The 27,682-nt window shown below is 57.4% G+C and overlaps 1 protein-coding gene and 1 long non-coding RNA gene across 6 annotated transcripts in view; one reads left to right on the forward strand and one right to left on the reverse strand.

The window, feature by feature from the left end:
* RALGDS (ral guanine nucleotide dissociation stimulator) overlaps positions 1 to 27,682 on the forward strand; it is a 51,505-nt gene continuing 23,823 nt past the window's right edge. For 2 of the 5 annotated variants that reach the window (XM_010372813.2, XM_030919267.1), the window contains exon 1: positions 1 to 253. In XM_010372813.2, the coding sequence (XP_010371115.1) occupies positions 236 to 253 (18 nt within the window). In that variant the 5' untranslated portion in view covers positions 1 to 235. Of the gene's footprint in view, positions 254 to 18,118; positions 18,420 to 19,893; positions 20,555 to 27,682 lie in introns of those variants that run through there. The other 3 variants (XM_030919266.1, XM_010372812.2, XM_010372810.2) reach the window with 2 other exon arrangements.
* On the reverse strand, positions 3,752 to 21,497 carry LOC115893908. Its single transcript, XR_004053923.1, has 3 exons — positions 21,398 to 21,497; positions 18,503 to 18,667; positions 3,752 to 4,214 (listed from the first exon to the last, which is right to left on the reverse strand). It is a non-coding gene; the product is annotated as an uncharacterized LOC115893908 (long non-coding RNA).

The following is a 27,682-nucleotide window of genomic DNA, read 5'->3' on the forward strand; positions in this document are numbered from 1 at the left end:
CGAGTGGCGGGGCCCGAGCGGCCGGAGCGCGGCGCGGCGCAGACAATGGGAGAGGCGCTGGCGGCGGCTGGGGCGGCCCCGGGGGCCACAGAGTCCTGGGCCCGGCGGGGACCGGAGGCCGCGCCATGAGCCCCGCAGCCGGGCGCACCCCTGCGCCGCGCGCGGGCCGAGGGGAGCGGCCTCTGCGAGCCCCGGGCCCCGCCCTGGGGCCGGCGATGAGCCACCGAGGCTGAGGATGATGGTAGATTGCCAGGTGAGTGCGCGCTGGCCCCAGCCCCGCGTCGCGGGTGGAGGGAGGACCGCACGCCCCCGCCCACACCCACCCGGGGGAGGGAGGCCGGCGCGGCGTCCACGCTGAGCGTGCGCTTACGCAGCTCCGCGTCCAACCCCGACCGGGACAGTAGGGAAACTGAGGACAGGAGAGGGGCAGGGACTGGCCCGGGGCACACGAAGTGGGCGGAGTCCAGAGGTGAAGGGAGGGTTCCGACCTCTTAGGCCAGGAAGGGCTGGACTCACCCTTCCCATGGGGTTTGCTTTGGGAATGACAGCCTCTAAGATCCTGAGGACCCCTGCCCATCTCCCATGTGGGCTCTTTTGCCTGGGCTTCTCCGCGCACGCACAGGCGCAGGCCTGCTCACACATGCTCACACACACGCAGACACACACACCACACACTTCCTGGGAACGGGACGGGACGCTGGGGAAGTGACTGGGGGAAAGAAGAAAGAGGGCAGGGGGTGCTCTGTCATGGGCAGGGGCATCCAGTACCCAACAACATGCCCGGGGCCATGGCACGGGGTGGGGGGCAAGGGGAGGACACGCCAGCTTGATGGGCGGGGGTTCTCCAGGGTTCCCAGGATCTGTCTGGGCTTGGGCAGCCTGGAGAGGACAGATTGTGGGACTCTGTGTTCACCACTGTGATCACCTAGAAGCAGGAAGAGACCCCTTCAGTGTGGACGGGACGGTAGGAAAGGGAGCCTCAAATTCCTGCTCTACAAATTGGAATGTTCGGCCTGGGTGACCCCAGGGGTCCCACAGGCTCATAGACGTGTCTGTCGGCCTTAGGTCTCCACTGGGGGATGCTCCCACTACCCACCGAGGTCTGTGGAAAATGCCTTATTCTTGAAGGTCCTTCTGAGCAAGAGAAGCCTGGGGGGCTGAAGGGCTGAGGGCCTGGGGTGGTGCAGAGTGCGCCCAAGCACTGGACCACTCTTGTGGGGCAAGACTGTCCTTGTGGAAGCCTCAGGGTTCTTATTTGGAAGTGGGGCCAGAGCCGTTGCCCTGGTTGGAGTGGGGAGGCCTCACGAGTGAACTGGACACCCCAGGGCCAGCAGAGGGAAAGAGGGGAGCAAATGAAGCTTCCGAGGCTCCTTGAATTACCTCTGGAGCCTGCAGGTTCTGCTCCTTTGACCCTCTGGGACTCAGGAGAGCTGCTACCTTGACAACACCCAAACAAAGGTGTGTGTTTTGTTTTCTGGGTTTTCTGCCCGAGGCTGCTGCTGTGCTAGTGCCGGCCACCAGGGGGAGGCAGTGCCCACTGTGCTCCATGGAGCAACTGGAGTCAGGGAGAGCCCCGCAGGCTCCCTCTGGGTGACCCCGGCCTCCACCCAATGCACACCCCCCATTACTAGCATCCCTCTCCACAACGTTAGCTGCTCAGATGCGGGAGTGGGCTCCAAGAGCCTCCTCTATCCCTTCAGCAGGTGTGCCCAAGCACTCACCCTGGATAGAGGAGCAGCATTGGGCTTGGGCGTGGCTCTGAAAATGACCCAGGTGGGCCTGCCCTCTGGAGCTGGCAGTCTGGAGGGGGCGATGGACAGGGCACAAAAGCAAACAGGCAAAGAAAGGAAAAAGGAAGTGCTGCAGCGAAAATAATGCCAGTGCTGCCAGGGAGGGCTGGGGCCTGCTGGGTGGGGGTCTGGGAGGTCTTGCTAAGGGGACATCTGTGCTGTGACCAGAAGACAAAGCATGGGCCAGCCCTGCACGAGTCTGGACAGTGTGATGGAGAAGGCTCAGCAGACAGGGCTGGGAGGCACAAATGAGTTTGGCCAGAGAGGAGTGAGAAAACAGGCCAGTGTGGCCCAAGTGAGCTGGGGGCGGGAGGGGAAGCCCAGGGGCCTGGAGACAGCTGTGTGACAACACTACCCTAATGTACAGCTTTCAGCAACAGACACTGATCATCACACAGCTTCTGTGGACCCAGATCCAGGGCAGCTCAGCTGGGTGCCTCAGCCCCCAGGTCTCAAGGGAGGCTGGGACTGGGGTCTCAGCCGTGGCTGGACTGGGCAGGACCGGCCCTCAGGCCTTTCTCATGTTATTGGCAGGATTCAGTTTTGACTGAGGGTGTCAGTTCCTCTGTGACTGTTGGTGGGGACCCTCCCTTGGTTCACTGCCATGTGGGCCTCTCTGTAGGGCAGGCAGCTCACCGCATCAGAATTCACTTCTCCAGCGTGAGGGGTGAGGGTGGGGAGGAAAACAAGAGCAAACAAGCAAGACAGAAGTCATGGTTTTTTGTAAATCTTGGAAGTGACCTCATGTCACTTGTGCTGTATTCTGTGAGAAGCCAGTCACTAAATGCAGTCACCCTTGGAGGAAGGGGATCACTCAGCAACTTATGTATCAGGAGGCAGGGATCTCTGGAGCCAGTGTGGAGGCTGCCTGGGACAGTGGCTGAGAGGAGGCAGTCAGGCCTGATTCTAAACATAATGGAGTCCAGGTGCGGTGGCTCACACCTGTAATCTCAGCACTTCGGGAGGCCGAGGCGGGTGGATCACTTAAGGTCAGGAGTTCAACACCAACCTGGCCAACATGGTGAAACCCCATCTCCACACACACACAAAAAAAATACAAAAAGTAGTCGGGCGTCTTGGCAGGTGCCTATAATCCCAGCTACTTCAGAGGCTGAGGCAGGAGAATCACTTGAACCTGGGAGGTGGAGGTTGCAGTGAGCCAAGATCATGCCACTGCACTCCAGCCTGGGCAACAGAGCCAGACCTTGTCTCAATAAACAAACAAACAAACAAACATAATGGGAACCAGTAGAAGGTGTTCCCACTGGGAGATGCTTCCATATGCCACAGGGGGCCGACATCTGATGTTTGCTTAATTTTTAACCCGTTCAGGTGCAGACAAGGAAACCAGACTAAGAAGGGAGTGACTCCCTAGATACAGCACCAGTGCCCATCCTGTCCCACTTGTATTCCGGGCTGTGTCTCACCCCTGTGAGAAGTTTCTTTCCTCACAGTTGTAAAGGCCAAAGGCCCAAAATCCGGGGGTCAGCAGGGCCCTGCTGTCTCTGAAAACCCCTTCCCTTCCTAATCCTTCCATCTCAAAGTCTGTGCAGTAGCTAACAGGTTTGGTAGTATTGTCTCACATTAGCATGGTGATGTCCCCAGGAAGTAGGTGTTAGAACCATCCCCATTGTGCAGGTCAGGAGACTGGGGAGGCCCTGAAAGGCACAATGACTAGTTTGGGGTCACAGAACTGGCAAGAGGCAGGAGCTTGGTGACCCAGATGGCTTTCCCTCTCTGAGCCTCAGGGGCTGGGAGCATGAGAACACAGTGGTTGGCTGTCCCAGCTGCCAGAGTGACTGTGAGTACCTGGAAGTGCCCCTCGTCCCCCCTCACACACCTGTCATCGCTCTCCCCATTTCCTAAACCCCCAGCACTGCTGCCACTTGATTTTTATGAACATCTGAATATGACGAAGTAGCAAAGGTGGATATTCGCTCATTCATTTTGCATCTGTCTCCTGGGTCCAGGCCATGCCAGAGGAGGGGGTAACACAGTCCGGGGAGTTGCCAGGGAAAGAGGCAGTGCTCATCTGGGGAGTGAGTGGGCACAGAGAGATTCCAGAAGGAGGTGTCCTGTGGTCGTGGTTGATTCGCAGAGGGGAGGTGTGGTGATGGCGCAGAGGGCGATGACTGGGGCCAGTGTCTATCAGGTCAGTTTCCCGGGCTGCTGTCACAAAGTACTGGGTGGCTCAACACAACAGAAATTTATTCTCTCACAGTTCTAAAGGCCAGAAGTCCAAAATTCAGGGGTCAGCCAGGCCCTGCTATCTCTCAAGGCTCTAGGAGAGGATCCTTCCTTGCATCTTCCAAACTCTGGTGGCTGCCAGTTTCTTTGGCATTCGTTCCTGGTGTTGTAGACGTGTGACTCCAAACTGTGCCTTCATCATCACATGGCCGCCTGTGCGTGACTGTCCAGTTTTCCCTGTTATCATAACGATAGCAGTCACTGGATTAAGACCCACCCTAATCCAGTATGACCTCATCCGGATTCAATCCGCACAGACCCTATTTCCAAATAAAATCTCATTCACGGGTACCAGGGATCTTTTTGGGGGACACAGTTCAACCCGTAACAGGAGTATTGGGAATGACTCCCCTCCCACAGGCCGGATACCCGCGTGCCTACGGGGACTAGGGAAGCAGCGGGGAGTCAGAGGACATCCCAGGAACCCAGCCCCCAGCTAGGGGCTGTGGGGGCGTGAGCGGAGCCCGCCTGCTCCCTAGCTTGGCGTATTTTGGCGGCAGCACCAGCAGGTGGCGCTGTGCACTCCCGTGCGGCCGCCCAGCCCGGCGCGGAGCTGCCGCAGACAAAGGTCTCGCTTTCGGGTTGCGAGGAGCTTGCGCACAGCTGTAAACAGGCCAGGGGCACGGCCACCTCATGGGTGACACACACGGGAGGAAATCAAACCAGGCGGGGCTGAGGCGGGGTGACTGGGTGGCGACTTTGCGTCGGAGGCCGTTGGGGGGCCGAGGAGGAGGTGACGGGGTGGCAAGGAGGACCATGGTTTGCAGACCGTGGTGTCAGCGGGGCGGGAAGGAAGGCAGGGACGAGGGATAGGGGACCTGGGAGGCTGCAGGGGCCGGGCCCACAGGGGCCAGGAGTTTGCCTTTCGTTTGGTTCCTCACCTGCAAGCTGAGCCAGCCTTTCTGAGGCCTCTCCAGAGGCCCTGTGGCTGGTTACACCTGCAAATAGCTCTCCTGTTACTACTGCAGGGCCGTCTGGCCCAGGTCTGCGGGTGCTCAGAAGGCAGCCCTGGGCACGGAGGGGGCTGTCTGTGCAGATCGAGACTTGAGGGGTCCTTGCCCCCAGCCCCAGACCCTGTCTCCGGGAGCTGGGATGCCTGAGGTGGTCCTGCTGCTCCTGGTGGGGGTCAGCACGGCCCCTCAGGGGCCCCTTTGATATACAAAGGGGCGAGGCAGTGTGGGTCTGAGGAGCAGGGGTCAGGTCCCTGCCATGGAGCCGCTCACATGGCATTAGTGAAAGGGAGCGGAGTGCACAGCGAGCCGCTGGCCCAGGAGTGGAATGAGTGGAAGCCATTCCTTTTTTTTTTTTTTTTTTTTTTTTTTAAGACAAGGTCTTGCTCTGTGGCCCAGGCTACAGTGCAGGGGCGGGATCACAGCTCACTGCAGCCTCGACCTCCTGGGCTCAGGCCTCCAGAGTAGCTGGGGCGGCAGGCGCACCCCGACACTCCCAGCTAATTTTTGGATATTTTGTAGAGACAGTTTCCCCATGTTGCCCAGGCTGGTCTCAAACACCTGGGCTCAAGCGATCCCCCCGCCTCGGCCTCCCAAAGTGCTAGGATTACAGGCATGAGACACTGCATCCAGCCAGAGGCCATTTCTTACTGTCACCTCCCTACCTGCACAAGGCCCTCCCACCACCTCCTTGTTCATGGAGCTACCAGGCCCACCCCTGAGGCTGCTGGTCCTTGACAGTTGGTTCAGTGATTGATTCACATAGCAGATATTGGCCTCTGTACACCTGGCTGGCACTGGGTGCCTGGCCTGTGGGGAGCACCCTGGCTCCTGTGGAAGGGTCAGGGATATGGAGCAGACAGATCTTGTGGAGAAGGCATGGGCTGGGAGCCTGGTGACCTGGATTCAGTGGCTATTCTGCCATCAGCGGCGTGGTCAGTCACCATTGCATGCTAGCCACAGGATCATACTCCACAGAGTCCTTCCCAGGCCATCCCTGCACCTCTGTCCCATGCTGCAGAGGTGCCTGGTGGTAACAGCCAGCCCATAGTCCTTGTGCTAAGGTGTCCCTTGTATCTGCTCAGCACTCTGCAAGATAAGTGCCACTGCCATCCTCCCTTCCAGGTGGGGAAACCGAGGCACTGGGAGGGGAAGGGACTCCACAGCTAGGTAGTGGCAGTTTGGCAATGGCGCCTCCCTGTGTGCACACAAGCCTGGGAAGGGCCAGGTACCAGGACCACATTCCTTCCAATTACAGCGGCCTTCCAACGGTCAGGTCTGGGCCTGGCTGCTGGGCAGGGCGGGGCTGGTAGGCCCCAGGCCCCGAGTGGTGGTTAATGGCGGCAAGGAGACGTAAACAGAGCTAATGAGCCCCTTTCATCGTCTCCCTGCTCTAATGAAGGCCTTGGACTCTGGGCTCTGCATTTTGGGGGTTCTTGATTCTGGAGCCTCAAAGAGTCTTAGGGTCAGGGATATGTAGGCCCCCCACAGGGGTGAGGTGTGAGCTTATGGACTCCCAGTGTCCCCTCCCAGGGCAGCCAAGCCAGGGTGAGGAAGTGGAGAGGAAAGGGCATGGAAAGCATCGTGGCATCCCCCTAAAAATTACAAGCCCCAAGAAAAGGGAGTGTTCCCATGGCAACCCAGAGCAGTTGCTTGGCAACTGCTGGCCCCCAAAATACTTGCCTGCAGGAAGGCTCAGGACTGGGGCTTTCCGATGGCTCACCTCCAACCCCCGCCAGTGCACACCCACCCCTGACCCGAAGAGAAGACTGAGGCTGAAAGAGAAAATGCAGAGACCAGGGTCCAGGACCTTCATTAGAGCCTGGGGAGGAGGGGGCCTGACCTGCCGAGTTTCCTCAGATACTTCTCAAGGCCCACCGCCCTCCACCTCCACCCGGAGACAGGACCCAGCAGCCTCTGCCCCTGGATCCTTCCTGAGGGACACCCCAGTCCACTCCTCTCTCCCTATCTCCCCGCTCTGCCAGCCACCCGTCATCAAGCCAGTCCCCTAGCAACAGAGGCCACTTCCTGGATACCTGAGTGAGAGTTGACAGTGGCAGAATGTCAGAAAATGCAAGGTCAGAAGGCACAGCAATGGCTTGGTGCCAGCCAGAGTGTGTGGGACCATGGGGTACCATGTGTGGTACCATGTGCTTTGCAGCCGTGGGCTCCCTGGCCTGGGGCAGGCTGGCATGCCAGGGTGTGGTTGAGCTGGGTAGAGCCCCTGGAACAGGGGACTGTGGTTCTGGGCCAACTTTGATACCGACTGACTATGTGACCTTAGCGTGTCCCTTCTCACTGGCCTCAGTTTCCCCATTGGTGACCCATCTACCCCTCTGCCTGTGTGTTCACCGTTCAATGCAAAAACATTGCCCTGTGAATTATGTCACCTAATGGGGCCTTGGGGCAGGAGAGTGAGGGGACCAGGACCAGGCCAGCCACTGCCCTTCCTCCTCATCTGCCAGCATCCACCTCAGCTATCAGGCCCCTGGTCCTCAGGTGAAGCAGGTGGCTTTGGAGCAGGACACTTGGGTCGGAATTCCAGCTCAGCGCTTATTGCCGGGCATCCTAGAAGCAGCACAGGACCCCCTCCGAGCCTCGCTGTCTGCCCTGAGGCCCCCGCAGTTGCTGTGAGGGTGTAAGGAAGCCCTGCCCTCTGGGCTCCCATAGGGACTGCCTTAGTTTGTGGGCGCTCACCCTGCACCCAGACCTGGGCACTGCGGGAGCCGAGGTGAGAACGCAGATGAGGGGTGTCCAGCCTGGAAGGAGTGAGGTGGAGCCCCAGACCCTGGGAAAGGGTGGGGCAGCAGAATGGTGGGAGAAGGCAGGTGGGGCCACACTGCCCAGTGGGTTGGACTTTGGAGATGGGAAGGATGTGAGACCTGGTCGCCTCAGATGTTCTCTCTGGGGAAGGCAGTGAGGGTAGGACTGTTGGTGACCACCCCCCCGGGGCCTCCCGGTGCTCTGATGGAGCCAGGATGCCAGTCTGACCCTGATCATTTGCTCACTATGTGACCCTGGGTCATGACCTCACCCCTCTGAGTCTTCCTTGCCCCATCTGTCAAATGGATAAGGGGCGTGCCCACCCCCAGAGTTGGGTGCTGAACTCGTATGTTCACTTGGGGGTCATCGCCTGGGCTCAGGGTGATCCCGTGGGGACTCTGCCCGGCCGCCCCCAATTGGAGTGCCACATGAGGAGGGACAGGGCAGGGGGCAGCACAGACAGTGGCGGGGAACTGCTGGCCCACAGCCCAAGGTGCATGCAGCCCTGGCCCGGACGCCACACCAAGAAGGCGGGCGGACGAGGTGAGCCCCCAGCCTAGCACTGAAGAACAGGCGGCAGGAGGCTGCTTCAGCTAGTGGGAGGGAAGATTCAGGCATGCAGCCCCACCTACCCTGCCTGGGTGCTGTACCAAGGACCCTCCCCCGCCTCCCCTACATTGGCCTCCCCTCCCTGCACTGCCTGGTGGGCACATAAAAAACTGGGAGGGTGAGACCATGAGAGGGTGGGACCATGGGGAGGGTGAGACTGTGGGGAGGGTGGTGGAAGGTATTTAAGCCCTGGGGGCTGCCACCACCTGACCTGAATCCATTCCAGAGGGATTCCAGCTCCCACCCCACACCTGCTGGGCTGTGGCTGTGGGGAGGGAGAACCCCGGCCCTGAGCAGCACTTATCTGTCCCGATGATCAAGTGATTGGCTGATTAATCACCTGATGAGTGCTGTCATCTGTCATGATGATCACCAGGAACAGAAGCCCCAGGGAAGTTCGGGCTGTCTAGAGGTCAAGGGGAGAGAAGCCTGGGAGGCGGGATGGGAGCCCTGGCTTGGCCTCAGGGGACCCAGACAAGTGGGCTCCCTAACTCCTCTGCACCCCCATTGCCTCCTCTGCAGACCTACACATGTGGGGGAGTGTGAGATGCTCCTAAGGCCCCTGGCACGACATGGGCAGGCCCTCCACAGGTGGCAGCCAATGTCCGTTCCCCTTCACAGAAGGGAGATGGCCGATGGCCCACCAGCTCTGGCTGCCCTTGGGGAGCCAGGGTGTGGGCGGAGGGCAGGGACACTTGCAGGCCCTAAGTTGAATCCACAGGTCTTTTCAGGTAGGGGAACTACGGCCCAGAGGAGGCGAGTAAGTTGCCCAGGCCAAGCATTGCTTCTTCTCTGAGGCCAAGTTCCAGGTCCTGGCTGCCCAGTTGCTCAGGACTAGAGTTCAAGGGTGAAGCGGTCCACCTGGCCCCAGGCCCTGGGTGGCTGGGGAGGTGACAGCTGGGGGTAGTGTGCAGGTGGGTAGTGCCCCGTGTGGAAGGTCCCAGCTGGCAGCGCTGCCTGCCTGGCCCCCTACCCCCTTGAAACAGATGCTTGCCATTCTTCAGGACTCCATGAGGAGTTTCCTTCCCAGCTGCTGGGGCCAGGGAGTCCCTGCATGGAGCCCTGCCTCCTCCCCTCTACGCAGCCCTGAGGGAGTGTGCTCAGGGGTCTGGGGATGCTGGGGTACCCATTGCTGTCTGGCAGATATGCAGGGAGCAGGGTGTGTATCCGGGGCCTCTGGGCCTGCAGGGGCAGGGGCTGTGTGCTGTGGGATACCGTGGGGTACATGTGCATTCCTGCACGTGTGTTGGGGGCAGGGGCATCTCTCTGCCTTTGGGTGACCCCGTATGTCTGCAGCATGCATGTGCCCAGATGTGACAAGCTGGACAGTGGCTGAGGGAGCACATACATGAAGGGGTGCATGTGGCTGCGTGTGGGGACACATGGCTGGTGCCTGGGGAGGGAGAGCACATCGCCACAGTGAGTGTGGGAGGGAGTGGGGGTTTGCATTTTGCCTTTTTAAAGTACTACACCTGGCTCGGTGCGGTGGCTCATGCCTGTACTCCCAGCACTTTGGAAGCCAAGGCGGGTGGATCACCTGAGGTCAGGAGTTTGAGACCAGCCTGACCAACATGGTAAAACCCCATCTCTACTAAAAATACAAAAATTAGCCAGGCGTGGTGGCGCACACCTGTAATTCCAGCTACTCTGGAGGCTGAGGCAAGAGAATCGCTTGAACCTGGGAGACAGAGGTTGCAGCGAGCTGAGATCACGCCCCTTTACTCCAGCCTGGGTGACAGAGCAAGACTCTGTCACAAACAAACAAACAAACAAAGCACCAGGCCCATGCTGGAGCCGTGACCATGAGCAGGGCTGTCAGTTTTTTCATCCGTTACTGGGTTGACAACCAGGCCCAGCTCACAGGGTTGTGGTGGCTGGAAACTGCTCAGCCACTGCCTGGCACACCCAGCTGCCCACCGTGGTGCTGGCATGGAGACCTGAACAGCTCTCGGAGGGTCCCTGGGCAGGGGAGGGCAGCTGGTACCTTGCTCTCCTTTGTCAGGTGTCCCAGGTGAGGCAGAGAGGAGAGGCCCTTGAGTCTCACCTTCCAGGGGAGAAGCCAAGGAAGGAGCCAAGCCCAGGGGTTAACGGGACAGTGGGTGGCAGGAGGGTGGGACACAGCAGTGTCCCTCAGACCCAGGGCCCTAGATCCCCAAGGAATTACTCTTCTCTAGCTCTGGGGAACTTCTTGCAGGCCAAGGACTGTGAGAAAGAGGGCAGTGGGCACTAGCCCTGCCACCTCCTGGCAGCCAGCCAAGGCCCTGTGCCCTCTCCAGAGGCCAGGGCAGCTCAGGAGGTCCCCTTCGGAAAGGGTAGCCCCACTTCTCAGGCCCTCAGCCCCCTCAGGCAGGCGACAGGCTGGTGGCGGCACCGGGCACGCAGTGTCCCTGGCACGGCAGGCAGCCTCCCAACCACAAGGGCCCGTTTGTCCTGGTTCCCTTGGCCCCAGTGCACTGGGTGACCAGGGCCTGCTGGACACAGGGGCCTGCTGTGGGCCCAGCCCCCATCCCCCATCCTCACCAGCCACGGCTGTGTGGTGGGGAGGGGTCTCTGCCCACCCCAGAGCAACTTCTACTTACCTGTGAACAGAGACCCATTGCCCAAGAATTGTTCCTGGGCCAGGAATTTAGGAAGGGAAAATCCCCTAGTTAAACCAGGGCCAACCTGACCACCTACCACTGCCTCCACCGTCCCAGGGCAGGCTGGCTTCTGGGAAACTCCAGGGCCCTGCTTCTAAGGAAAAGGGCTCTTGCTTCCCAGAAAGCGTGGCCGCCTTCCTCCTCGCTCTTCCCCCGCCTGGACTTGCCTCTGCCTCTCTCCTCAGCCTGGTTCCCAGGAAAGCACTTTAATGGGAGGGAGCCAGGTGAGCAGAGGCAACCCCGCCCTTCCCTGGCCCTCCACCCCCCTGCCCTCCCTCAGGCTCCTCTTCAGTCTCATCACCTCCTCCAGGGAGCTCTCCTGGTGATCTTCGCACAAGAACCTCCGAATATTTTAGAGACTGGCCCATCGAGCTCACTTGTTCATCTAGGCATTTATGGAGAGCCTGCTGTGTGCTAGATGCTGTTCCAGGCATCAGGATCCTGGGGAACAGAGTCCCTGCTCTCAAGGAGCTTAGAAACTCCCTGCCAAGGGGGGCATGAAAGGACCTCATGGTAGATGAATTGTGTTGTTTTGTTTTGTTTTGTTTTGTTTTGAGACGAGTCTTGCTCTGTCGCCCAGGCTGGAGTGCAGTGGCACGATCTCACCTCACTGCAACCTTTACCTCCCGGGTTCAAGCAGTTCTCCCGCTTCAGCCTCCTGAGTAGCTGAGATTACAGGCACACCACCACACCCAGCTATTTTTTGTATTTTTAGTAGAGATGGGGTTTTACCGTGTTGGTCAGGCTGGTCTCGAACTCCTGAGCTCAAGTGATCCGCCCACCTCGGCCTCCGAAAGTGCTGGGATTATAGGCGTGAGCCACCACGCCCAGCCTTGTTTTGTTTTTTGAGATGGAGTCTTGCTCTCTCGCCTAGGCTGGAGTATGCAGTGGTGCTATCTCAGCTCACGGCAACCTCCACTTCCTGGATTTAAGTCATTTTCCTGCCTCAGCCTCCTGAGTAGCTGGGATTATAGGCACGCACCACCATGCCCAGCTAGTTTGTTTGTTTGTTTGTTTGTTTGTTTTTGCGATGGAGTCTTGCTCTGTTGCCCAGGCTGGAGTGCAGTGGCACCATCTTGGTCACTGCAGCCTCCACCTCCCAGGTTCAAGCGATTTTCCTGCCTCAGCCTCCCGAGTAGCTGGGGTTATAGGCGCCCGTCACCACACTCAGCTAATTTTTGTATTTTTAGTAGAGACAGGGTTTCACCATGTTGGCCAGGCTGGTCTTGAACTCCTGACCTTGTGATCCACCAGCCTCGGCCTCCCAAAGTGCTGGGATTACAGGCGTGAGCCACTGTGCCTGGCCTAGTTTTTTTGTATTTTTAGTAGATGCAGGGTTTCACCACGTTGACCAGGCTGGTCTCGAACTCCTGACCTCAAGTGATTCACTTGTCTTGGTCTCCCAAAGTGCTAGGATTATAGACGTGAGCCACTGCGCCTGGCCTAGGTGAAACGTTTTAATGTCCCTCCTTCCAGCCATACCCGTGCTGCCCCCTCAGCTCTCCTGGTCTCTCTGCAGTTGTAACACCTGCTCCTGCCCCACGGGCCCCATCAACCTTCTCTGTTGTTTTTGCCTTCTGGAACATTATTTTCAAACATGCATTTTACTTATTATGACCCAGGCCAAAGGTGATTTTTATGTTTTGTGTTTTTCCCTGGTCTATCGCTGGCACTTGAATAGTGCCTGGCACCTAGTAGGTGTTCAGTTAATTCGCGTGGTCTGGCTGTGTGAATATAGTCGTGCCCCGGGCCCTCTCTGTGGTCCACAGACAGTGCAGGCCACAAACTCTGTTACTGATCCTCATCTACTTCAGTAGAGAAATGGACATTGTTTAGAAACTCTATGGCAGTTGACATTGCTGCAACATCTCAGTTGCATTTTACAGAAGTATCAGCTGGCCTTGAATTCAAAATAAGAACTCTGGTTCTTCCCTGTAGAGGATGCCAGCTTGGCGTGCCATGTTTTGACACGGAGCATGTGCCAGGCCCTATCTTGAGTGCTTCCCATCCAGTGTTTCAGCATGCAATCTTTTAGAGGCAGAGGTGATCCCTGTTTATGGGCCAGAACCAAGGCCCAGCAAGGGAAAGGGACCTGCCTGGCTCACCCAGCTCTGAGGGCTTAGCCCCAGACTCCTGACACTGTAGGCCCCAGCTCCCAGCCGCTGCTCGGATCCTTACAGTTAGATGTTGGGTTCCTCCTGGAGCTGGACCTGGGGGCAGGCAGGTTGGGGGAGGGGAGCTGTGGTGCCCTTGGCAGGGCTGGGTCCTGGTGGGCTCCAAGCCAATGGGAGCGGCTGGGGCAGGGCCTGGATTCTTGGATCCTCAGTTTCTTGGCAACCTGCAACCTGCATGACTCAGTGGGCTGGTAATAGGGGCCGGCAGGCAGTCAGCCAGTGCAGGGGAGCCCTGCGGTGGGTGAATCAGCCAGTTGCTGAATTACTGTCCTGCCTGGGGTGGTGCCAAGCCCCAGCTGCCAAAATAAACACAGCCCCTCTTTGCCTTTCTGTCCCCGCTCCAGGGTGGCCCACCTTCCACATGCCTTGGCAGGTGTGTCCTGTGGAGGGAAAGGGCCTCCCCATTGGGGTGTGTAGCCTTCCACAAGTCATTCGGAGGCTCTGCCTCCCCATCACACACGGGCCCTCCCGTGAACCAGAGGCCATTGAGATACTGGCACCCTGGACCTAGAAGGGCACCGTGAGGATAAAATCACCTTTGACTCTTTTTCCCAGCACCCTGGACCTAGAAGGGCACCATGAGGATAAAATCACCTCTGACTCTTTTCCCAGCACTTTGGGAGGCCGAGGCGGGAGGATCACGAGGTCAGGAGATCGAGACCATCCTGGCTAACACGGTGAAACCCTGTCTCTACTAAAAATAGAAAAACTTAGCCAGGCGTGGTGGTGGGCACCTGTAGTCCCAGCTACTCGGGAGGCTGAGGCAGGAGAATGGCATGAACCTGGGAGGCGGAGCTTGCAGTGAGCCGAGATCCCGCCACTGCGCTCCAGCCTAGGCAACAGAGCAGACTCTGTCTCAAAAAAAAAAAAAAGAGTCTTCCCGCTAAGAGTTTGCAGGAGGGAGCGACTGGGAGCGCAGTCTCAGAGTCAGACAGGATTGGAAGCCCTGCTCTGCTGTGTGTCTTTGGATGAGTTTTGTGCCATCTCTGAGCTTCTGTCCTCAAACTCACCTGCAAAACCTGCTTTATGTATCATGATGGTGAAATGATACCCGCATTGGCATGGCAGTGAGTAGTAGAAATTATCAGGGGGTTGTGGACTCTGGTTTAGGCACCAGGGTGGAGGCAGCAGTGATCAGGAGAAATGGAAGTCAGAGTTCCCAGCCTGGGCCTCCTACAGGGGACAGACCACCCACCCCAGGGACAGGGACCCAGCAGTGTCAAGTCTGTGTGCTGCCTGGAACAAATCTACTTGTGATCCTTACTTTGGAACAGAGTAGAGGGAAAGCAAGGGGGCCAGACTTATACCCTACCTTGGCACTAACACGCTGTGTGACCTCAGGCAAGTTGTTCGCCCTCTCTGGGCCTCAGTTTTCTCAGTTTTACAACAGAGATGATGACTGTGGCTTCATCTTTCTGGCAGAGGCTGTGTGGAAAAGTGCTTTGTCCCCACTGAGGTATGCTAAAGGCAGCGCCAGACTAGGCTTTAGGGGATGAAGACATGTCAGGAGTTGATCCTGCCTCCCAGGCTTCTGAACATGGCAAGAATTTGCCTCTGGACTGCATGGTGACAGGTGTCAGTGGTGCCCCCATCCCTGGGAGTCTCCTAGTCAGATGCCAGACATAGGTGCAGGCTCCAGGGGCAGGATCCATCTCGTGCACGGCCACAGCACCATCGCTGCCTAGCAGAGCCGGCTGGGCCTGAATGTGTGTTGAGTGACTTGACGGGCCCTCAGGTTCCCAGAAGCCAGGGGGAGGGGAGCTGGAGTGTCCCCCCAGCTGGATACCAAGTCTGGTCAGCAGGTCCCTGAGTCAAGTTAGCAGCAGGAAAGAGGAGCAAAAGCCAGGCCTCAGCCTCTGCTATCTGCTTCCTGGACAGGATGTGGTGCTGAGTAAACAGCTTCGCGAGGAGTCACCGCTCTGGCTCTGAGTCACAGCTCCTAGCGACAGCTGCACGGTGTTTGTAAACAATGGGCCTCGCACCAGCCCGGCCCTGCCCCTACCTAGAAAGGTGCTTGTGGGTTGGGTTTTGCTAGCCTGGGCTTGTGTGTGTGGCCAGGTGCATTATCCCAGGCCACCTGGCCTGCTGGGCAGAGCGTCGTGGGACCGCTGGCAGGTCATGTGTCGTGGGAGAAGCCTGAGGTCAGGGCTGTCGTGAGCTTCACACACAGTAGCTGGAAATGTTTGTGTCGTGTATGGCCCTCACTAGGCCCAGCTCCTGAAGGCAGCCAGAGTTGGGGTGGTGGGGGGGCTGCAGGTGGAGCTCCTCCAACTGGCCTCACCCCCAGGCCCCAGCGCCTGGGCTCTCCATGGCGGTCTTCGCTCCAGGCAGTGACAGTGATGTGGTGCATCACGTGGCATCCTGGCCGGCAGGGAACAAAGACCCTGCTCTCCCCCAGGCTGACGGCAGAGGCAGGGCCAGGGACCACGTGGGTGGGAGGAGGGGTGCGTGGGCCTGCTGCTCCCCTCCCGCTGGCACCACCACCTCCTCCGGACGCCTGCATTTCTGAGTGGCAGCTGGTGCTGCTCCTCCTGCAGCCTGACTGTGTCACCAGCCCCTCGACCACCTTTTCAGCAAGCTCAGTGCCCACTGCCCTGGGTAGCCCTGCTCACCCTGGCTGCAAAAGGAGGAGCCCCAGGATTGGGCCCTGAGGCCAGGCTGACCTGTGCTGGAGGTGGGGGCAGGGGAGATATGGGGGTAATAGGCTTGGGAAGCTGGGCTGGAGTGGGCTATTCAAGAATAACACAGAAAGCTTGCGTGAGAGATGCGATGGCCTGCACAGGGCCTGGTACCCAGGAGCTGCTTGTCCAAGTAAAGGCATTAGCTCACAAACACACCTAGCAGGGTAGCCTGGTTCCCTGCCACTTCCCTACTGGTCCACCACCATGAAAGCTGAGCACTTCTGGCCGGGCGCAGTGGCTCTCGCCTGTAATCCCAGCACTTTGGGAGGCCAAGGCAGGTGGATCTCGAGGTCAGGAGTTTGAAACCATCCTGGTCAACGTGTGAAACCCCGTCTCTATTAAAAATACAAAAATCAGCCGGGCGTGGTGGCATGTGCCTGTAATCCCAGCTACTCGGGAGGCTGAGGCAGGAGACAAGCTTGAACCCGGGAGTTGGAGGTTACAGTGAGCTGAATTGGTGCCACTGCATTCCAGCCTGGGTGACAGAGTGAGACTCTGTCTCAAAAAAAAAAAAAAAAAACAAGGAAAAAAGGAAAAAAGAAAGTTGAGCGCTTCCTTCCAGGGCCTCTTTAAGCCTCCCACCCACCCAAACGCGCACACACTGTAGGAAACAGCTTCTCGCCCACTGAGCCCTTCTACGGGGCTGGGCTGAGAGGTCACACTTTACAGACAAGGAAACCAAGGCTCAGGGAAAGCCCTCCCCACCCTCCCAAACCACGTGCTGAGCTCCCTGTTAAACTTGGAGTGGCAGCCGAACCACACCACACAATGCCCACGGTCACATGGCCAGGCAGTTGGTGACACCGGAGTGAGAGGCCGAAGCTGGGGATAGTCTCGGATCCCTGCTTGGATACCAACCCCTGCCGCCTGCCTCACCCAGATCCTGCCTGTCTGCACAGGGCTTCTTTCCCGTTGAGTGTGTACCTAGCCAGGCGCGGTGGCTCAAGCCTGCATGCAATCCCAGCACTTTGGGAGGCCGAGACGGGCGGATCACGAGGTCAGGAGATCGAGACCATCCTGGCTAACACGGTAAAACCCCGTCTCTACTAAAAAATACAAAAAAACTAGCCAGGCGAGGTGGCAGCACCTGTAGTCCCAGCTACTCGGGAGGCTGAGCCAGGAGAATGGCGTAAACCCGGGAGGAGGAGCTTGCAGTGAGCTGAGATCCGGCCACCGCACTCCAGCCTTGGCGACAGAGCGAGACTCCGTCCCAAAAAAAAAAAAAAAGAAGAGTGTGTACCCAGACAGCATCCTCTTCGTTGGTCTCCTCTCCCGGGACCAGGCCTGCCTCGCAGTACCCATCTGTGTGTGCTTCTACATCGGCAAACATTTCCGAGCTGTCTGCTAGGATCCAGATACAAGCCACACTCTGAGCACTGGGCAGACCCTGGACTGCCATCTGGACCTTGCTCTCAGGGATGGAGTCAGGCTATGGCACTCCTGGCACAGGGGCAGCACTCACCAACATTGATCAAATATCTGTTATGTGCCTGGCACCGGAGCAGGCATGTGACCCTGTGGCACCTGAACTCCTCAAGTCCCCGTGGGAGATGATCATTGCACATCTGCCAAGCACGACCATGAGCCAAGCCCATGCTGAGTTATTGTGGAATCCTCCAGCCGCCTTTGTGCCCATTTTACAGAGGAGCAAACTGAGGCCCAGAGATGCTAAATCACTGGCCCAGGGTCCCAGAGTCCCTGGGGATCGGAAATTTCAATCCTGGGCTGACCAGTTCACAGCCTGGTTGGCTCTACTATTTCTCGAAGCTAAAGGTTGAGTCACTGTGTGCGAGAGAGGCCAGAGGTGATGCCTGACTTTCCCAGGGGACAGGGCCTTGGAGCCTGGCCCACAGGAGGAAGTGTACCAGATGGAAAAAGGACAGGGAATGGGGTGGCTGGGGCAGGGATAATCAGGGATGGTGTTGGTGCATTAAGACAGGGGCGTTGGAGAAGGCTGCTCTGAGTGGGGACCGAGTCCTGAGACCAACGGGGAAGAACATAGTTCCCAGCAGAGGACACTGGCAGCTGGAGTTAGTAGGAGGGGGCTGTGGGCAGGTGAAGACTTGAGATTCTCTTCTGGGTGGGACAGAAATGGTGGAGGGATTTTAGCAGAGGTGATTTGTTCTGGCCGCAGGGTGAGTCCAGGGAGGCAGGAAGGTGGCTGCTCCAGGGCCCCCCTGAAATGACCCTCTAGCTCCATTTCTCTGATGCCCCGCAGCCCAGTCTGGCCCCACCCCCAGATGTCCACCCACATCCCCTGAGAGTCCCCACCCCAAGGGTGGCAGAGCTCCCAGGCCCTGAACTGCCTGCTCAGCTGGGTCCCCTGAGGCCCACAAAGCCACCGGAAGAGGATGTGAGATGCTCAGAGGAGCCCGGTTGGGAGCGAGCTGCTGCTGGGGCAGTGTCTGGGCGGGACGCTGGGCCCCGGGGCCTGATGTGCCTGTGGGGGCCCTCCACAGCCCCTGCCCACACCCCCTCCTCCCTGCCTCTGCTGTCGTGCTCCCTGCCCTGTGCCCTCCACTTACAGCCAGGGACTGGGCATCCAACCAGCCAGGGTCCCAGGAAGGTAAGGAAGTAGCTGAGACCCTTGGCCTCTGACTTCACCGTGGCATCTCTGGGCTTTGGGGTTGGGGTTCTGAGTGTTCTTACCCCCAGGTCAGGATGGAGGGAGCGTCTGCAAGCTTTGCAGAGCAGCTGGACAGACGTGAGTCTCGGGTTTTCCTGTGAGATCTTGGGCAAGTCCCTGTTCTCTCTGGGGCTCATCTTTCCATTTGTCAGGTGGGTGTGTTGGATGCGTCCGATGGCTTCCAATGTCTGGTTTGAAGCAAAATGAGAAAAACAGAGATGGGGACAAGGTAGTAAGTTTTGTGTTGTGGTCGTGGTTTACAACTCCAGTGGTCACTCTAGTAAATTATTCTAAAAGCCAAATGTACTCATTTCATGGCTGCCCTTCTTTCTGATGGCAGCCCTTTCTTGTTACCTTTGGTGGTGGTTTTCTGAATGGTGGGAGTAGTGGTGGTGATATTATTATTTTTTACCATCCTACTTAATGAAACAAACAGCTGGCAACCCCCACCCCTGTGCCCAGTTAAAATGAAATCTTGTGGCTAGGTGCGGTGGCTCATGCCTGAAATCTTACCACTTTGGAAGGCCAAGGCAGATAGATCACCTGAGGTCAAGAGTTCAAGACCAGCCTAGCCAATATGGCGAAACCCCATCTCTAATAAAAATACAAAAAAATTAGCCAAGTGGCTGAGTGCAGTGGCTCACGCCTGTAATCCCAGCACTTTGGGAGACTGAGGCAGGCAGATCACGAGGTCAGGAGCTCGAGACCAGCCTGGCCAACATAGTGAAACCCTGTCTCTACTAAAAATACAAAAATTAGGCCGGGCGCGGTGGCTCAAGCCTGTAATCCCAGCACTTTGGGAGGCCGAGACGGGCGGATCACGAGGTCAGGAGATCGAGACTATCCTGGCTAACACGGTGAAACCCCGTCTCTACTAAAAAATACAAAAAACTAGCCGGGCGAGGTGGTGGGCGCCTGTAGTCCCAGCTACTGGGGAGGCTGAGGCAGGAGAATGGCGTGAACCCGGGAGGCGGAGCTTGCAGTGAGCTGAGATCCGGCCACTGCACTCCAGCCCGGGCGGCAGAGCGAGACTCCATCTCAAAAAAAAAAAACAAAAAACAAAAATTAGCCGGGTGTGGTGGCACGTGTCTGTAGTCCCAGCTACTCGGGAGGCTGAGGCAGGAGAATTGCTTGAACCCAGGAGGCGAAGGTGCAGTGAGCTGAGACCACACCATTGCACTCCAGCCTGGGTGACACAGTGAGACGATGTCTCAAAAAAAAAAAAAAAAAATTAGCTGAGCATGGTGGCATGTGCCTGTAATCCCAGATACTCGGGAGGCTGAGGCAGGAGAATCACTTGAACTGGGAGGCAGAGGTTATAGTGAGCCGAGATCGCACCACTGCACTCCAGCCTGGGCGACAGAGAGAGATTCCATTTCAGGAGGAAAAAAAAAAAAAGAGAGAAGAAAGGAAATCTCATGCCTGGGTGCCAGGGATAGAGGAGCTCAGGTCTAGGGGGCAGGGAAGCCTTCCAGAACAAGTGAGTAGTGGTCTCCTGCCTGCCTCCCAGTGGCTCTGGCTAGACTCACATCCACCTGGTAGCTCTGCTGACTGAGCCCTGTTTTGATTTGGTTACTTGTATCTGTCACCTTTCTGACTCTGTGTGGTGGTTTCCAGTCCCCTGACACAGGAGGAATGGGAGTGGGGGCTTGGAGAATTAAGGGAGAAAGCTGGGCTAGTTTGGGGCAGCCTCTCCACTCGTCCTCGGCTGGCCCATGGCCTGGTACAAGCGGGAATTCCTGGCCCTGCCTGTCACAAGAGCAGGTATGACAGCCACGCGGGTGACACCAGGCCTAGGCACTCGGGTGCTCCACTCCACTAAGGCACGTAGGCGACAAGCACACTGGCAGAGGGCCTCCCGCAGGGCCCACTTCCCACCTGGCTCTCGCCCCACCATGGCCCGGGAAGCAGGCCAGGTTTGTGCCAGGCCTGCTGTGCCCAGAGTAGGGAAGGGCTCTGTGTTCTTTGCCTGTGTCTCTGTGGTGACTGCCAGGAGGAGGGCCATCGCCCGCCGTGCCGCTCTCCAAAGCCCGACACCTTGGCTGGCACCTCTGCCACCACCGACCACCACTGAGGTGAGTTTCCAGGGCAGCCAGTGCCTCTGCCGGGGAGGGGCTGGGTGGGTCACCGCCGGGCCCCAGGCGCGGGAGTTGCTTTCCCAGGACTCCCCTTCTTCCCCGTCAGAACTGGTTGGAGGAGTTTGGAACTCGCAGTGGAGTCTTCATCTCCCGTCTCGGGTATGAGAGAGGAGACTGGGGGTCTGCTCTGCTGCTGGTGCCTGTGTGCACCCACTTGGCCTCCCCAGCTGCCCCCTGCTCCGCGGGTCGGTCCAGGGTGGCTGTGGGCTGTCCCAGCAGCTCTGTCCGGAGAGTGCTTCTTGGATTACCAAGGACTTCTATGCACTGCTTCACTGTCTGCTCTCTTGAGAAGCCTGAGAGCCTGGTGCTATGACGGTTACTGTCCTCATTTTACTGATGGAGAAATGGAGGCCCCGAGAGGTGAAACTAAGGCTAGGAAGACACAGGGCAGGCACTGGAACCTGAATCTGTGCTCCAGATCTTAGAAGAGTTCCCCAAACCCACAGGAAAGAATGGCCCCTTGGGGTGGGCTCATCCCAAGGCCCCCTGTGCTATGACATTTCCAGCTGGCACTTTGTGGAGCATTTCCAAGGAGTCCAGGGCCAGGCTGGCGGCTGACCACCCTGCAGGAGGGGAGACCATGGATGCTGGGACCCCTCGGGGTGTGATGTGCCCCACCTATCACAGCTGTGGGACAGACGTCGCTGCCTCCTGATCAGGGCCCCCGGGCTTGGGGACAGGTACTAGGCTGAGATTATGGGACCCTCTGGGCCTTCGGTCCCTTCCTCAGCCAGGTGTGCCCAGCGCCCCCGCAACCCCTCTGCCGCTCTCTCTCCTCACCTCCGTCTGCCTGCTGTCTCCCTCTCCCGCTGTGGTCCTCCAGCTCACTTTTGGCTCTTAGACTCAGTTTCTCTCTATGTCTTCCTCTCTCCTCTGCTTCCATCCACGTTGGGCTGTCACATGTTGAATTGGCAGCCCCTTGGGGGTGGCAGTGACTCCTCATGGTGCCAGGCAGTGAGCACCGCAGGAGTGGGGGACAGCTGTCCAAGCGGTCCCCGGTTTGCAGCCCATGGATGCATTTATCACGTTTGCTCCTCTGCGTGCCTACCCCTCAATATGCTGTGGGTGTACCCATTTTCAGAGGATGACAGCAGGGCCCCACAGCGAGTCCCAGGCTGATCCGGAGCCCTCTGCATCCCCATCCAGGGCCATTTCCGCTGCTCCCGGCATCGGCACACCTTGTTCCGGTTGTGCTGAGATAGCAGCGCCCTGTGAGGTCAGAGGGTTGCTGTCACCCCGCCACGCAGTGTGGTCTCCTGGAGATTTCAGTGGTTCAGTGCTTCGCTTCTCACCTGGCTAGCTCTGAGTTCAGCCTCTCGCCTGTGGGGACCCCTGCATCCTGGGGGTAGAAGGAGGAGGAAGAAGCTACCAGAGGGAGGTGGGGCTGAGCCAGGTCCGACCGCTGTGCCGGGAGTTCCCACGCGTGGTCCAGCTGCGTCACCTCCTGCCAAGGTGTGTGCTCACCCGCCCACAGAGGGTCACCCCAGGACCTAGGCAGGCTAGGAATGGTGACGCCAGTGTTGGGAAATGACCGAGGAGCGTGTCCAGGCCTCGCCCTGTTCATGTCTTCCCCAGGCTCTAAATATAGATCACAAGAGACAGAAGGGGGTCAGTGACCTCCACCTGCCCAACAGGAGGTGACAGGTTTTCCACCAGGGCCTGACCTGAGTCTGGGTACCTGGCTGCCTTTCCTCCCGGCCTTGGCCGAGCCCAGGTTGGAAAGGGTGATAGCCAAAGGCCACAGTCACCCAGACACTGCCTTGTGCCCGGTTCCCGCTCTGAACTGCTGTGTGTCTGGCAGTCTCCAGAACTGCACCCCAGGCCCAAAACCCATTCCCTGGGATCCTGCCTAAAGGCAGGCCTGGGTCCCGACTTGAAGGTCCACAGGGACAGCTTTTATGATCCGCCTCTCAGGTACTGGCCAAGGATGTACCGGCCAAGGAACGGGTAGAAGGAGGGAAGGACCAGCCAGAGAGAAGGGGCAGCCTGAAGAAGGAGCTGCAGCAGTTCTGCCGAGAGGGAGCCTGGAGGGGGAAGCTAGGACCACACCGAGCCAGTGGTCTTCTGCCTGAGGGCAGTGGGATCAAGACCCCACTGGCCACAGTGTCTGGGTATGGGAGCAGGGAGAAGAGGAACCACAGAGATCCAGCCTGAACACATCTTTTCCTTAAATGAGACAGCTGCTCAGGGGCTGAGGAGTGACGTAAGATGCCCAGGGAGTCTCTCCTCGCCTCCGTCTGCCTGCTGCCTCCCTCTCGCACTGTCCCTCGCTGTGGTCCTCAGGCTCACTCTTGGTTCTTGGGCTCAGTTTCCATCTGTGTGTCCCCCTCTGTCTCTTCCTCCTCTGCTTCCTTCCACTTCGGGCTGTCACATGTTGAATTGGTGGCCCCTCTGGGGTGGCAGTGACTCCCCTGGGTGTCGGGCACTGGGCACTGCAGGAGTGGGGGACAGTTGTCAGAGCGATCCCCACGCATGCCCTGGCTACAGGAGGCAGCTGCAGTCAGCTTCCGGCGACACTCGGGAACACAGACCCGGTGTGGTCAGGTCAGCCAGAGTTACAAGAGAAGTGGGAAATGTGGATTTTTATATGAAATCACCTGACCTTTTACTGTTGGCTTAAAATTTTAAAAACACTTCGCAAGCCAAACAAAACACATGTGTGGGCGGGAGCTGGCTGCCATCTGTCAGTTCACAGCCTGCCTTTTTAAGTTCCCCTGCATGCAGCGTCCTGGCTTCTGAAAGGTCTGTGCAGCTGTGCTCTCCAGGGGCTTGTGGTTGTAGCCCCCAAGGAAAGGCAGGTGCATGTTCCAGGGGGAGGTTGGGAACCTGGGAAGGCTAGGTAGGGGGTGGGGGGCATGATCTGGAGCAGGAGGGAGGAAGGGACCGACGCCGATTCATAAGAACCCCCACTTCCGGGCAGTGCTTAGTGCTCTCCAGAGTCCCTAGTTCCTCCCAGCAGAGGCTCCAACAGCCAAGCACAGGGTTATCATTGGCCTTGAGCGTCAAACCCACCCAAGTTGACCCGGGCTGCCCCCAGCCGCCTCTGACAGCCCCATCTGGGCATCTGGACTTGGGTTCTAGCTGCCCACGGCCTCAGTCCCCGCAGCAGGGCCCCCAACCCCTTTTGTAGTAAAGATGCCATCAGTGACCCCTGAGCACACAGAGAGTAATACAGGAAGTGGTGAGCCTGGCCAGGTGTCACTGCCCGGGGTCAGAAGTTTGTAGTCCTCTCTGGAGGACTGCTGGGAGCCTCAGAGGTATCAGAGGGCGAGTCTCAAGCTGTGTCCTTTTTTCCTCTTTTTTTTTTGAGACGGAGTCTCGCTCTGTCGCCCAGGCTGGAGTGCGGTGGTGCAATCTCGGCTCACTGCAAGCTCCACCTCCCAGGTTCAAGCGATTCTCCTGCCTCAGCCTCCCGAGTAGCTGGGATTACAGGCACGTGTCACCATGCCAGGCTAATTTTTTTGTATTTTTAGTAGAGACGAGGTTTCACCACATTGGCCAGGCTGGTCTCGAACTCCTGACCTCAAGTGATCCACCCAACTCAACCTCCCAAAGTGCTGGGATTCCACTGTCTGGCCATTTTTCTTCTTATAACTTTTATAATGGATAATTCCAAATAGACACAAAAATAGATAAAATTACATAAAGACCCCCAGCTTTCACGACCATCGGTGCAGGGCCACTCTTGTTCACCTCTTACTGCCCCACTCCCTGCCCATCCCTGGAGATGTTTACATGAATCCCAGGCATGTGATACCATCCACAGATAGCCCAAGATGTAACTCTGCTAGTGACCACAACACCATTCTCACACCTAAAAAGATGTCTAATGTCACCCAGTATGCAGCAGTATTCAGACAATCCACGTGTCTTGTAGCTGTTTTTTTTTTTTAACAGTTGTCTTGCTGACATGATGATCCAAAATCCACACATTGCATTTGTTAGATGTCTCTTACCCTTCTTCTAATCTAGTTTCCCCTTTCTTTTTCCTCTGAAATGTATTTGTTGAAGAAACTGGGTTGTTTGTCCTGTAGAGGTTCCCACAGCCTGGATTTGTGGATTGCACCCTTGTGGTGTGTTGAACATGTTCCTCTGTCCCCTGTAATCCCAAAAATGGCAGTTATATGCAGAGGCCTGCTTTGATTTAGGTTTGGGTTTTGAGGAGAACACTGTGAGTGGTGCTATGTTCCTCCACTGGTGACATGTGCTGTCCCAGGATGGCCTCGCCCTTGGTTAGGGTGTCCCCAGAGCGCACAGGAGGCACAGGAGGCCTCAGAAGAGGGTCTTGCATGCAGCAGGTGTCCCATGAATGCCAAGCCCAGTTGCTAACAGTGTGGAGCAGTCAGGCCTGCCCGATCTGGGGGCATTGGGCAACACATCCTGTGCAGGGAACTTTACCTGTACATTCATTAGTGGGGTGTGGGTATCTGTGTCTCTGTCTCTATGTGTGTGTATCTCTGTCTATGTCTCTATATCTGTGTGTGTGTCTGTGTCTATCTCAAACTTGTTTTTTCCCTTTTTGTGGAGAATGGGGTCTTGCTGTGTTGCCCAGGCTGGTCTCCAATTTCTGGGCTCAAGAAATCCTGCCTCTGCCTCCCTAAGCTCTGGGTTATAGGCATGAGCCACCACGCCCAGTCTCTTTGTCTCCATGTCTCTGAGTATGTATGTCTCTGTCTGTGTGTCTCTATCTCTGTGTGTATGTGTGTGTCTGTCCCTATGTCTCTGTGTGTCTCTGTCTCTATATGTGTGCGCCTTTGTCTGTCTCTGTGTGTCTGTGTCTCTGTGTGTGTCTGTCTCTCTGTGTCTCTGTGTGTCCGTGTGTCTGTGTCTCTGTCTCTATGTATGTGTCTCCGCGTGTGCATCTCTGTGTATCTTTGTGTCTCTGTCTCTATGTCTGTGTGTGTGTCTCATGTACAGCCAGAGCAGTGATTAGGCTTCCCAGGAGTTGGGAGGGGAGTCCCAAAGGTAGGTGAACAAGGCAGGAAGAGGAACTTTGTAAAAACAGACACCAGCCAGAGGGACTGGCTAAGTAATGCTCTCCTCCACCCTGGCTCCTGTAGATGATATAGTCAGATGGGAAGGAGCCAGGCCAGCTGCGTTGGAGGGTTTAGTGTGATGAATTCTTTACTCTTCACCTCTCCAGCCTCCTTGGGGCCACCCCTCGCCCCAGCACCAAGGCCAGAATAGTGGTGACTCTTCTGTGTCCTCATGAGTCACTTGTCCTTCTGGGCTATAAAACGGGTAGGCGCTTGTTCCCAGGCCCATCACTCAGCGAAGGCAGCTTCTGGACTTTCAGTTTCTGGAGGCACTGGGAGCTTGGCCCCAGGAGAAAGGGATGGGAGGAGGAGCTTAGAGCCAGAGGGCAGTGTCTAGGTCACCTGTTTGTGGCCCTGTGGGGACCTCCTGCCTCTAAATGTGCCTCACCTACATTACCCTCCCTGGCCAAAGGGCTTGGAGGCTTCCTAAACAGCCTCTAGGGATCTCCATCCCAAATCAGATCTACCCATCTTGCTTCTTAAAAAAAAAACAAAAACAGGCTGGGTGTGGTGCTCATGCCTGTAATCCCAGCTCTTTGGGATGCCGAGGAGAGCGCTTCACTTGAGGCCAGAAGTTCAAGACCAGCCTGGCCAACATGGCGAAACCCTGTCTGTATGAAAAATACAAAACTAGCTGTGCATGGTGGCGGGTGCCTGTAATCCCAGGTCCTCAAGAGGCTGAAGCAGGAGAATCACTTGAACCCAAGAGGCGGAGACTGCAGTGATCCGAGATCACACCACTGCACTCCAGCCTGGGTGACAGAGCGAGACTCTGTCTAAAAAACAAAATCAAAAACAGCATTTATCACATACAGCTGATTATTAAAATACTGATTTTAGAAATTAGAAATTCAGGGAAGTAAAGTGAAGGCCAGTATAGCTTCTACCCAGCTGCAACTTACCACCATAATTTTTGTGAAGTAGGTCCTTCTAGTCATGTGCACATGGGGGTCTGGTTCTGAAAGGATGACCTGCCGCCTCCCTCCAGTCATAGTGGAAGCGTTTTCCGTGGGTGTCTGAGGATTGGCACTTGGGAAGGGGGCAAGATGTGCTCATGGAATGTGCTGTCTGGTCCCGCCCTCTCAGTTTACAGATGGAGAAACTGAGGCCCAATGGTACAGACCAATGGGGAGGTTGGCATGGCCAGGGCTGCTGGCAGCGATTGCTGGCCTCCCTGAGGACTGAGGGCTGAGGCCGGGACAGGCCCAGTGGTGGGTGAGGCACGAGGAAGGGTCCCATTGATTCATCCACTCTCGTGGCCCTGCTGTTAAGCCCCAGCTTGTCTTCCTTCCTCACTGGCTTCCAGAAAGAGTAGTTGAGGATCTCCCTGTCCCTGCTTCCCCTTCAGGCCCAGCAGCCCCACTCCACCCTGAGACCAGGGATGTCCAAGCGACTAGTAGCCCCAGCTGACAGGCCCCGCAGCCATGTGCTCTGCCCAGCATTGTCACTCTTGATGCCTTCCTCGTCAGTTGCCTCTCAGCACCAACCTTGGCGCCTCCCGCTCTCCCCCACCTCCCTGACTTCCCCTCCTCTGAGGGTGTCTGTAAGGCTGAAAGGGGATAGTGTGGGGCTTTACCCCAAAAATGGTAGGGCCCCACTCTCTGACCCTTTCCCCCACTGCACACACAGCGCCACACTCAGGATTTCCAATTGCACTGACGTGGTCACTGAACACTTGGTCAGCCTCTTCAAACTCGGCATGAACCTGTAGTCAGGTGCAGGTGCTGAGTGCTCTATGCCCCCTACGTAATGTCATCCTCCCCGCAATTGTTTGAGGAAGTCATTTTCACTACCCAGATTTTCCAGATGAAGAAACAGTGAGACTCAGAGGGGTTAAGCAACTTGTGGAAGGCCACAGAGCTGGGGAGAGACTTTGCTGGAATTCGGGGTAGCCGACACCAGGGCGGCTTCCCCACACATCATAAGCACGTACAGATTTGAGACCTACACAACACACGCACTGCAGCAGCGTGACACGCAGACGGTGCCTAAGCGGGGTACCCAAGGCCCCACGACACACGTGACAGCA

The sequence above is a fragment of the Rhinopithecus roxellana genome, chromosome 16, assembly GCF_007565055.1.
Source record: "Rhinopithecus roxellana isolate Shanxi Qingling chromosome 16, ASM756505v1, whole genome shotgun sequence".
In the NCBI taxonomy this organism is placed as follows: domain Eukaryota; kingdom Metazoa; phylum Chordata; class Mammalia; order Primates; family Cercopithecidae; genus Rhinopithecus; species Rhinopithecus roxellana.